Genomic DNA, 12231 nt, shown 5'->3' with positions numbered 1-12231 from the left:
AGTAAGGGGGCTGATGGGAGAGGGCTTGCAGGGATTCCAGTAGGGTAGGAGAAGGGCTGGCATCTTTGATTTCCCACAAACACCCCTTCCCCCAGGGACCCAAAGCTGAGTCTCTGAAATCCAGAAGAAAAGGGGATCTGTGAGTTTAGGCTTAAGGTGGGGTCAGTCCTGAGCTCTAGAGGAAGCACCCCACCCTGAAATAAGAGCACCAGGGCAGTCAGGCCTCTAGGATTCCTTCCTGCCACTGGCTGTGCCCTGACCTTGTGTGCCACAAGGTTGCCCATCCCCAACCCCCATTATCCTCCTTCCTGCTTTGGTCAATCCAGTTGCAGCACCTCCTATTCCCTGGTTTTGAGCTCCTGCCCTGCCCCCATCCCTGTCTCTCCCACCCATAACAGAGGACAATTACACGTCAGACTCCCTCATCTGGCTTGGTTTATAGTCCATCACATTTATTGACTTTTTAGGAGGCAGATCACAAAGTCAGTTTGGGCATGGATTGAGGGGTGACACTGGTTGCCTCAGCCTCTGCTGGCAACTTAGGCTCTGGTGCTTTAATTCCCATTGTGATTATGCTGGCTCTGTGGCTCACTGGAGTCTTCAAGTTTTGGCAAGCCTTCTTTTGAATCTATTTTTTGGGGGGGTTCTTGCCCCTACCCATGCTGAAGGGTGTTGGGCCCTGCTTAGGCAATGTAGTTCTCTCTTGTATGATCAAGGAATTGTTGCTTCCAATCTGCACCGCAGAGCAATTGTCTAAGATAATAGACCCTTTAAGAGAAAGAGTGGTAGTGGTCAAAAAGATGAGGTTAGTAGGCACTTTGGGGCAGAGGGGCAGCGGCATCTTGTGTTCAGCCTGGGGAAATGCAAGCATGGAGTCTCTGAGCCTACCAGTGGCTATGTCAAAGTGTGCCTTTCCCTCAGGCTGCCTCTCTAGGATTGATTTTGCAGAAACTCAAGAAAATAATAACCTATATTTAGGTGTTTTTGCTGGGAGTTCTGCTGTACTTCTGTATTAACAACAGAATTTAGGGCTCTCGTAGGACTAGTGCTGGGGAAAGTCAGAATACCCAGGGGCATGTCCAGACTTTGTTGTGTGACCTCAGCAGGATTCTCTCCCAGTAGATGTTAGTTTCTTTCTTTATGAAATTAAAAGATTGTGTTAGATGATCTCTAGTTCTTCTCCCCACCCTAAAAATACCCTGGATCTACATATAGGTGTTGAAGAAGAAGGTGGTGGAAAATTGAGTAGGGGAAAAGAGGAGAGTAGGGAATAGGTACCTGTTGTTGGATTTGACTTTGGGTCTCTGGAAGACCAGTTGGCATCATATCTCTTAGATCCCTAAAAACAACACATAGTTCTTAAGCTTTCTGTCCTGGGGTCTGGTTCTCCCATTACATCCCGCCCCCCCGCAGTCCCAGGTTTTCCCTATTAAGGGAACAGAATTTACAGGAGTCCTGGAGCATCCCTGAGTCCTGCCAATGTCTCACCTGATTCCCTTGTGGTTCAGGACCTGGAATCCTAGTGAAGATAGGGTTGCGCATCTGGTTTCTGAAAGGTAAGGTCTCCGGTGTTTGGGGAATTTGAGTCGTTGAATCTGAAGATCTTCTTGCTGTCCTGGCATGCTGAATCTGCTCTTCCTGTGTCCTACTCCCCTCAGGAGGGCTTGTGGATTTTTCAGGGACTGAGCTGGGGGACTCCTCCAGATTCATCTTGTTCAGCTGCTCAGAAATTGTGGAATCAGTCCAAGAGAACTGGCTTCCTGTGGCTCCCCCAGGGCCATCCATTTCTGTCCCTCTTTGACTTGTTTCTGGGGCAGGCAACGTCCTGTTGTTGCTTCCTTGCTCAGACAGAAACTTCTTCACCTGTAGGGACGGAAGAACTTGAGTTGGAAGAGCCAGATTAAACTTGAAGGAGTAGTAGCTTGGTCTGTAGTCTGCTGCCTGAGAACTCATGGGTAGGGTGGGAAGGTGGGGATGATAGAACAGTGGCTAGTGAGGAGTCAATAGATGAACAAGAGACATATGTGCCATCCCTGACCAACTCCTGATGGAGAGCTGATGTTGGTCTCTCACCTTGGAGACAGCAGCATCTATCTTTCCCTGGACCAGGAAGAAGGCCTTATCAGTTTTTGGTCGACATTCTGAAAGACAGCAGAATGGATTGCAGGTGAGCAGAATGTCCTTCCCTGGGACAAGTCCCCTGCAGACAGACCCAAGGCTACCCCAGTTGCCATTGAAATGGCCAGCTTACCCTGGAAGGATGGCCTGTCCTTGGGCTCAGATCTCCAGCAGTGCTGCATTAATTCCTTCAGATCTTCCAAGCCAGGAGTCTCAGGGCTGGGCAGAGGTATCTCATTCAATGGGGGCCGGATCTGCTTCTCACATACTACTTCTTGCACCAGTGATATCTTTCCCACAACTGGGGTGGGATGAGGGTGGTGATAAGAAAAGGCTGTACGTTAGGCAGGGTCAGGGAGTGTTGCCCAAGGGGGAGGTGAGGAGGGTAGAGGCAGTGAGGAGGGTAGAGGCAGTTTCAGAAGAAAAGGGAGTGCTTGGGATCTTCAAAGGGAGGCAGCTAGGGCTGCCGAGTCTTACATTCAGCTTCTCTTCCAGCTAGCATTGCCCACATGAGGATTCCAAAGCTGCAGGAGACACAAGATAGAAGCCTGGCCAACCACTGGCAAAACTCCTCTCCAATATACCATCCCAACAAGGACCCAGAGGTAGAAATCTGGGATGTACACTTGATGTGGGTACCTTACCTGTAGACATCACTGGCCAGGGAGGCCTTCCGGTTTACATTAGCAAGCAGTTCTGGGGCCAAGTATGACACCGTACCTCCAGGTTCCTTGGACCCTGCCCCTAACTGTGACCCTCCCTGAAATGTGGACAGCCCAAAATCTGCCAGCTGCAAAGGAAGGGAAGGAGGAGATATTAGACTGAGAAAACCGGACAGTCTCCAGAATAATCTGTCCCCACCCTCCAGAAGGTACAGGTCCTGCTTTGTAAAAGGGGTACAAAGGGTCAGAGGAAAAGTGAGTCTACTGGGCTGGGTTTGCCATGGCTCCTAGGAAGGCCTGGTGGATTGGGCCTGAGGAAGTGAACAGGTGGGTCAGGGCCTTTGTCACCTGATATGCCAGGAGCTTAAACTCCTGGCTTAAACTCCCTGGGCAGTCTTGAGTCCAGAGGGGAAGGATGAGGGTATTCAATAGACAGGGCTGCCACAGGTCCTGAATCCAGTGCGTGGGGTTGGAACAGCTCTGGAACGGGGCATTGTCCCAAGGCTGGAGTGGAGCTTAGATGGGCTGACCTTGACATGCAGCTCTGGGTCCAGCAGGACGTTGGAGGGCTTGAGGTCCCGGTGCAGGAGCACTGGGTTCAGGCTGTGCAGATAACACATTCCCAGCACCACTTCCTGCATCAGGCGGCAAAGGAGTGGCCAGGGCCGAGGGCACTCTGGCTGCAATAGCCCAGCCAGGGAGCCATTCTCCATGAATCGGGTCACCAGAGCTGGTCCGGACACGTAGCCCCACTCCAGGTTCTCGGTGACCCCCAGCAGGAGCAACACGTATTGATTACGAAGACTTGCCATGGCTTTCACCTCCCTCGATATCGCCTCCCTACACACCGGGGAGAGAGCTGCAGTCAGGTTCCCGTCCTGGGAAGATCTCCCTCCCTTCCCCATTCAGGCTGCGTCCCGCCTTCTAAGTCAAACCTCGGCTACAGCCCAGGTCACTCACGAGTTCACGATCTTGACTGCCACATCATAGCCCCACGTCCTGTGCTGTGCCCGGAACACTGAGCCGAAGCCGCCTTCGCCGACATACTTTGGGTTTATCAATTCCTCGAGAGGCAGCACGGGGGCGGAGGCACCGTTGGGCCTGAGAGAGGGGTCTTGTGCACTAACTGGCCACGCCCCACGACCGCACTGCTCCCCCGACTGGGGGTGGTGAGATCAATCTCCAACATCTCCGCCCGCCCCGACCGTCCCGACTGTGGCACCTGGACTGTGGCACCTAGGCATTCTGTGAGCGTGTCCTGTGTGTTGGGGGAGTGTCTGAGGCTGCCACTCGACATCCCAATCCCCCACTCACCAAAGCTTGACGCAAGACATCAGACTGAAAGGTGCTAGGGACTTCTGGAAGTTGTAAGCTTCACCGATGGAGTGATTTCTGGGGGGAGAGGGGGCTGGGGTTTTAAGCAGAGATGAGGATGGGGTCTGAACAGAGGTCAGTCTCTAGGCTCGCGGCACGAATTCCGCTTTCCGGATCGTTCCCCCTAGTTGGAGTGACTGAACAACTTCCTTCCCCATTCAGCGACTCTTCAGTCCCGCCCCACTCGGGGTGGGGCAGAATGAAGACTACTGCCTTTTTCTTCTGTCTAGTGTTTCCTGTGCACCTGCTGGTTTCTGTGACCAGATTAGGTGTAGCTGAGCCCTGGAGGTGCCACGGGAGGAGTCCTCACCTTCTGGGCAACCACAATCAACCTACTCCTCCAGCCACTGCTCTCCCTTCTCCAATGCATCCCAACTCTACCATCTGCCAGGACTGGGGTGAGGTGTAGATTGTGGTTAAGAGGGTTTTGTGGTCCAAGCACTTGCAGATGCCCAAGATCATGGGTAAGACAGCTATGAAGCTAACCATGTGCCAGGGCCACATATTAATTTATTTAATCTCACATCAACCTAAAGGGAGATAGGTACTGCTTTTTCTTACCTTTTTTTATTTATAAGGAAATGGAGGCATTGATGGTTTAAGTACCTTGCTCAAGTTCATATGAAATTTCATGCCAGGCTCAAGTTATCCTACTTTCACATAAACTGCAGGGCCATACCATTCCTCTGATGGTGAAGCAGACAGTGGAAGGTCTAAAGCATCCGACAATACAGTGAAGAGCTGACATCCATATTCCTGCCCTGTCCCTGAGAGCTGCTCTTGCTGAGGCAAGCCCTGCACTAAAACGGACTTGTCTGCCCAGTAATCAGGAGTTCCTGGGGCTGGAAGACCCAAGACCCTCTCTCAGGATGTTGTGATCAGGCTAGGTGTGTTGACCCAGCAAAAGAGTTGCTGACATTGTGGTTCATTGCAGTAGATATTTTAGAGCTTCATGACCTCTCCTTTACATAATTCTTCTATGCAAATACCTAATTTCTTGACAAGTATATACTCTGGATAGGGCCTTTGAGAACTCTGGAGCATGGGGAAACTTAAGGATTTAGGGTAGACAAAAGGTGTGCATATTTTATCCCACCAAGACCTAACCATGGCTGCAGGTTGTTGGAACTAGATGGAGCCAGCTCTAGGTACTTAGTCCTTCATAGGGAGACCCAACCCTATGGGTTGAGTGTCAGCTGTCACTAAAAAGTATTCTCTTTGGTACATGCTTTCCATTCTGTGGTCCACAAGCTCTAATGGTGGGAACAGAAGACATTAGCCATTAATGGTTTCCACAATAACAGAACTTCAAGATCCATGGATTTAAGTAGGGTTGGCCCTTGCTACTTTGGGCAATTTGGGAATGATAAGACTGTAGTCTCCTAAAAAATCACGACATGATAAGTGCCCAATAAATATTTGCTGAATTGAATGAATAAAGGAACAACCAAAACATGTGAAACTTCCTAAAAATGCTTCTCACCTCAGATGGAACTTCATATTCATGGAGGGGTGGAGGGAGATCAGGCTTCTTTATGGTTTAGGGGTCCTCATATGTATGACTCCATCTAAAGTAGGCTTAATTTCAGAGATGTGGTAGACTCCCACAGAATCCAAGAAGACAAGTGCAGTATCCTCAGGAAAGCCTAGGACGAGGAGCTAAAAGTTATCACAAATCCCTTTGTGATTTTCTTCAGGGAGAAAATCCTGAGCTCAATGCTTGCATTTGAAGGGACCAAGAAGAAAAGAGATAGAAGGGTGAATTTTTATGGCTCCCTGTTCTCCTTAGATTGAGAAAAGATCCTGAGAATCAGGGATAAGACACTATGAAGCATAGATAGGGATGGGAGTGGTGCCAGAGCCTGTACTATTTTTTGACTCAAAATAAACTGAGTCCCTTTAAAAGAAAGAGGGAGCAGAAAGAAAAACCTTGAATGAATACTTTAAACCTTCAGTTTCCAAGGAGCCTCAGGGAGGTGGGGGAGGGCCAGATGGTGGTAGACTTAGGAAGAGTTGATTCCTGGATTTTGGAACTCTGGCCTTCCCTGAGGCCTGGTGTCCCTGACCCCAGTTGTCCCAGGTTTTTGGAGTCTGTTTTGGTATCTTTAGTTCCTTCAGCTCCTAATTGTTTTTGATTACCTTTAGCCCATCCCTGGTAGGAGTTCTGATTCTCCCTGGTTTTTGTGGGGTTGGGAGAGTAGGAGGCAGGTGTGTGATCTCTCTTGCATATTCTAGTCCTAATTCTCACCCATTGTTTATTAAGGTATCTCAAGAATACCTGGGCATAGTTGAATAGGCCTGCAATTCCAGCAGCAGGAGGATCACAAGTTCAAAGCCAGCCTCAGCAACTTAATGAGGCCCTAAGCAGGTTAGTGAGACCCTGTCTCTAAATAAAATATATATAAAAAAGACTCAGCATGTGGCTTTGTGGTTGGGCACTTCTGGGTTCAATCCCTGGTTTCAAAAAAGAAAAAAAAAAGAATCCCAATTATAGAACTAATGATATTAAGGTGAAGTAATGAACATTATGGAGAATTTTTATTTTCCTTACTGTTTGAATTTTTTTTTTTTTTTCACATTGAGCACGTCTGACTTTTATAAACTGTTAAACAGGGAAAAAGGGCTGGGGGTGTAACTCAGAGGCAGAGCACTTGCCTAGCATGTGTGAGGCACTGGGTTTGATCCTCAGCACTACATAAAAATAAATAAACAAAATAAAGGTAATATGTCCTTTTACACCTAAAAATTAAAAAAAAACAGGGAAGAAGATCACAACGAATGCAAAGATTTAGTTATAATGTAAAACACTGAATTATGTAGTTTGTAATGGTGAAAAAACGGAACACTAAATATCCAGTAATAGAAAAATAGGTTGAATAAATTAGTAATGAAAGAATCTACAGCCATTGAAATGATGCTGCAGACGTATATTTCAATATGAAAGGTGTGTATCATGTATCAAATAAAAAAAGCAGGTTTTAAAACAATATGTACCATATAGTCACATTTTTTGTTTGTTTAAAAAATCCTCTTCTAGTAGTTTGATAGACCTGATATTCTCAAGAACTTTCCATGGCATAATACCTGTGATATTTAAAACACAATAAATATTTTAAGTTTACTAGTGAGCTCCTAAGAAAATAAGGATAATCCCCCAAGGCATCTCCTAAAAGCAATGAGATGAAATAATATAAACCAAAAGTAAACTGAGAGGTTCACTCACTAGAAACTTTGAGGACTAAGTATGCGGATTGAGGAAGAACCAGATGATAAGTCTGGGGACTTAGAAAGATAGGAAAGCTAAACTTGAGGGTCCCCTATTTTCTTGTTTTAGTTTGCTTTCTGTTGCTTTAACAGAATACTCAAGACTGGTTTTGTTGTTGTTGTTGTTTCGTTTTTTGTTGTTGTTGTTTTTAAAGAAAAGAGGTTTATTTTGGTTCAGGGTTCTGGAAGCTGGGAAGTCTGAGACTGGGCACTGGCATCTTGTCTTCTGCTGAGGCTTTGTCCTGCTTTAACTCATGGCAGAAAGTGGACGGGCAAGCAGTTATATGCAGAAGAGGGAAAACACAAAAAGCTGCCTCACTTTATAACATCTTGATCTCATGGTAGCAAACCCATCGCAAAAGACTCTTAATGACCTAGTTATCTCTTTTTGAATTATTGTTTTTGGTGCATTATATTTATAGATAACAGTGGGGTCCATTTTGACATAGACCTAGGTACTTCTTAAAGCTTTACCACCTCTCAACACCATTACATTGGGGATCAAGCCTCAGCATGAGTTTTGGTGGGGACAAACCATAGTATCTTCATGAAGCTGGAACCCTCAAAGCCACTACATTCTTAGTTAAAAGGTGAAAGTCCACTTACTTCCAGAGAGAGCCTACAAGAAAAACTATCTGGCTGTAATACTAGATGCTCAAATTAATAAAAACATTAATTTCCATGTAAGACCTGTTCTCATATGGACCTGTGGAATTTTTACTTTCCCTTTACTTAAGTAAACCATAAACTGAAAAAAATTCTAGTGGCCTCAGATTAATATCACCTGAAGAAGTAGACCCAACAGAAGCAAATCAAATTCTCCTTAGAGGAAAGCATGCTCAATCTAGTCTGCTGGATTAAAGTCAGTCAAATATGAACTCACCCAAAAAAAAAAAAATACTAACACATAAGAATTCAAACTACCATGAGAGGTAGCAAGAATATCAATTGACAGGTCTTAACTTTTAGGGACTTCAAAGTTGGGAATGATCAGATTAAAAATTTAAAGAAGCTATTGTGAAATGTTTAAATAAATAAAAGATGAAACAGAAAAAATAAGTAAGGAACAACAGATTATCAAAAATGCCCAGATAGCCAGGTGCAGTGGTGCACACCTGCAATCCCATCCACTCAGGAGGGTGAAGCAAAAGGATCATGAGTTCAAAGCCAGCCTCAGCAAAAGTGAGATGCTAAGCATCTTGAAACCTTGTCTCTAAATAAAATACAAAATGCAATTTCCAGTGCTACAAAAACACATATAAACTTCTCTGCCTCACCCTTTTCTGGCTAAGGGGTTAAGAAGCATGAACAGCCATCAGGATGAGAGAATGAAAGAAAGGATTCCTGTAATGGGAGTTCAACGAGATAACTTCTAAAGTCCTGGCATTTATAAGAACCCCCAAATTTGTTTGAGTGCTTATTTATTTATTTATTTATTTTTAGTTTTAGGTGGACACAATATCTTTATTTTACATTTATGTAGTGCTGGAGATTGAACCCAGTGCCTCGTGCATGCTAAGCGAGCACTCTACCACTGAGCCACAACCCCAGCCCCAGTGCTTATTTTAATGAGTAAATTTCTGGTTCATTAAATGTTAGAAGAGTTTTTTTTTTTCCTTTTGTAGTCACTAGGCTTTATTGTTAAGGCATAATTTTTAAAGAGGATAAAGAGTCAGAAAATTCATAATAAGTTAATTTTTTAAATAAAAAGCAATACAACATTGCAACTGTACCAGGTTTAAAGGATCTATAGGAGTTACATGTAGATAGTAATATTTATTTTGTGGTTACTTTGTGCTTTTATGTAACCTCATCTCTAATTCTATAATAATATTTTGATGTAGTGATGATTATCCTCTTTCCCAGGGCCAGAATGAGGCACAAGAGGTAAATCACATATATAAAGTCATATAGTTGGTATCTAAGAATGAAATCAAATCCAGGTCATTCTGTATTCAAACCTCAAGTTTTTTTTTGATGCAAGTGCATTTCCTAAAACCAGTGAGGATTACAGAATTTTAGACTAGGAATGAAATTTAGTTCTTTTCAGTCTTCCACCAACTGTAGGAGCCCTTCAAATACTGTCTCCTGCATTCATATGCTGTGCTAACACTGGGAAAGGATGTACTAACAAGGTCAATCCATTCCAGCCTTCCTCGAATTGTGATACAAGAATTAATCTAGGCCTGGCCTTGTGGAGTTTGCCTGTAATCCCATTGGCTTGGCAGGCTGAGGCAGGAGGATCATGAGTTCAAAGCCAGCCTCAGCAAAAGCTGAGGCGCTAAGCAACTCAGTGAGACCATGTCTCTAAATAAAATACAAAAAGGGGCTTGGGATGTGGCTCAGTGGTCAAGAGCCTTTGAGTTTAATCCCCAGTACTTGCCCCCATCTTTTGTATGTACCTAAAAGAAATGGAAGCAGGAATTCAAATAGGTCAAGAGCCCCTGAGTTCAATCCCCAGTACTTGCCCCCATCTTTTGTATGTACCTAAAAGAAATGGAAGCAGGAATTCAAATAGATACTCGTACATCAATGTCTATAGCAGCATTATTCACAATAGCCAAATGGTAAAAAAAAAAAAAACCCAAGTGTTCATCAACAGATGAATGTATATACAAAATTTGTTATATACATACAATAAAATGTTTTTCAGTCTTAAAAAATATTGTTCATGCCAGGCATGCTGGCACATTCCTATAATCAGGAGGCTGAGGCAGGATCCCAAGTTTGAGGTAAGTCAGCAATTTAGCAAGGCCCTAGGCAACTTAGTGAGACTCTGTCTCAAAATAAAAAATAAAAAGGGCTGAGGATGTGGCTCAGTGGTTAAGAGTCCCTGGGCTGGGTGCGGTGTTGCAACCTTGTAATCCCTGTGGCTCAGGAGACTGAGGCAGGAGGATTGTGAGTTCAAAGCCAGCCTCAGCTGTTGAGTTCAAAGCCAGCCTCAGCTGTTAGGACAGAACACTCAAAGAAATCTGCTGAGACAAAGTCTCATGTTTAGTAAGTGAAGTTTATTAGCAGGGAAAGACTGCCAGGCTGCCCAGTAGAGTGGTTTGCAGCAGAAAGAGTTATCTTAATAGGGTTTTTATATTTTTTAACAAGGTATAAGAGCAAGTTCAATATGGCTTTGAGTGTAGCAGCTAGAATTGACCTTGAGTGCAAGGTAGCTGGACAATAAAAGAACTTTGTATTTAGGGACCTTGGAAGGGGGTGAGGTGGGGGGCTATGGGAACAGGGTATTTTGAGTTTCTTTTTCTTGGTAGCTCATAAGCCTTGGCCCCAGGGTCAAGAGGCAATTCCAGAACCAAAATGGAGTCACTCATGTTCAGGATATCCCATTATTCCCCCCTTTTTGTTTTATTATGGTAGAGGGCTGGAAGTCAGTTTTCTGTAACTACTTTTTGCTGGGAGGGGGCTGCATTCTCTGGGTGAATGGTGGGGGGATGGGGTTTAGGATTTTTAATAGTTTCCGGATGTGGTTATCCTGTAACCTTCTAGGAGCCCTTCAGGTTGGAGTCTCATATATTATTCAAGACCATTTGGATGACTGTCCGATGGGTGAAGATCTTTATCTGGTCCATCAGGAAATTCTGGAAACACTGAGAATGCAAGGACCTATATAAAGTACTAGGGGAATCATTAGAAAAGGCCCAATGAGGGGGGCTATCCAGGGCCAGAAGCACCCTAGGAGGCCCATACCTCAAGAGGAGTGGTCTCTTTTAGCTATTTTTGTGGCCAGTTTTTTAAGTTTATCTGCTGCATCTCTAACTATGTTGTACTTGTTGATATAAAAACAGCATTCCTGGGGCTGGGGTTGTGGCTCAGTGGTAGAGCACTTGCCTATCATGTGTGAGGCACTATGTTTGATTCTCAGCATTGCATATAAAAAATTAATTAAATAAAAATCCGTTAAAACTAAAAAAATAATAATAACAACATTCCTCCTGGAGGAAGACACATGCGCCTACTTCTTTTGCCAGCATAAGGTCAAAGGCCCATGGATTTTGGAGGGCCACAACTGCCAGGGAGTCTACCTGCTTTTGTAAAGTCAGCACCAAATCAGTTGGATAATTGTAATAACCTGCGCCAACAGTTTTTGTAGTGAATAGAGGCTTTTAATTCTGCTACTTTTGTGTTAATCCTAGTGGATGTTTTCAGCCCAATAATTAAGGGAATAATTTGGGGGTTCTTTTAGTCCAGTGTGTGCTGTTAATGAAATGGGTAGACTTTAGTTGTGGTGTTAAATGTTAGTTTGGGAAATGAAGAAAATTAAGGTATAGTGGCTACCAGAGTTTTAGTTTTGTTCTAGAGATGGATAGTAGGGGTGGATATGCAACAGTGTGAATGGACTTAATGCCACTGAACTGTACACTTAAAAATGGTTAAAATGGTAAATTTTATGGATCTGCTATCTTTAGAATATTCTAAAGATAAATGCTATGTACTAGAAAGGAATGTGTGAAATTTATATTAATAAGCATTTAGCTATGTGTAAACATTACACTTTACTGGGGAAAAAATGAATGTGTTTAGAAAAATACTTGAGTAGACAAGAAGAAAAAAATTAAAGTAGTTATTCCCGGTTGGTGGGCTCACAGATGGCTTATAGATGATATTTATTTTCTTATATCTGTATCCTTATTTTTTCATCTGTATTTCCTAATTTTCCTACAACAAACCTGTGAACTGTGTACAGTGATACTACACTTCAGCCTCCTCTATCTCCCTAGGACATTGGCCAGGGATGTGGTGGCTCCCCTTTCCTGCCTCCTGGACATTCACTCTTTGCTGCTGACTTTTGATGCTTGATTGCATT

General features: G+C 44.2%; 1 protein-coding gene across 1 annotated transcript; it reads right to left on the bottom strand.

Annotated features, from left to right (window-relative positions):
• Nucleotides 1–427: 427 nt before the first annotated feature.
• Ripk3 (receptor interacting serine/threonine kinase 3) lies at nt 428–4330 on the bottom strand. Its single transcript, XM_013364463.4, has 10 exons — nt 4095–4330; nt 3741–3881; nt 3311–3620; nt 2763–2908; nt 2596–2642; nt 2252–2419; nt 2074–2141; nt 1489–1863; nt 1279–1339; nt 428–768 (listed from the first exon to the last, which is right to left on the bottom strand). Exons 1-10 carry the CDS (start codon nt 4112–4114, stop codon nt 629–631), a joined length of 1476 nt encoding a protein of 491 aa, XP_013219917.2. The 5' UTR covers nt 4115–4330; the 3' UTR covers nt 428–628.
• Between the last annotated feature and the right edge of the window lie 7901 nt (nt 4331–12231).

This window comes from Ictidomys tridecemlineatus, chromosome 5, assembly GCF_052094955.1.
Source record: "Ictidomys tridecemlineatus isolate mIctTri1 chromosome 5, mIctTri1.hap1, whole genome shotgun sequence".
NCBI lineage: Eukaryota > Metazoa > Chordata > Mammalia > Rodentia > Sciuridae > Ictidomys > Ictidomys tridecemlineatus.
The sequence above is the reverse complement of the archived record's forward strand: the minus strand, read 5'-3'. Positions and strand labels throughout refer to the sequence as shown.

Excerpts from the sequence above, each read along its gene's own strand:
- Ripk3 (XM_013364463.4), bottom strand. The coding sequence starts at position 4,114 with ATGTCTTGCGTCAAGCTTTG. Across the intron at positions 2,420-2,595 it reads AGCTGGAAGAGAAGCTGAAT|TTGTGGGAAAGATATCACTG; the intron begins GTAAGACTCGGC and ends ATCCCACCCCAG. Across the intron at positions 1,340-1,488 it reads CTGAACCACAAGGGAATCAG|GGATCTAAGAGATATGATGC; the intron begins GTGAGACATTGG and ends TGTTGTTTTTAG.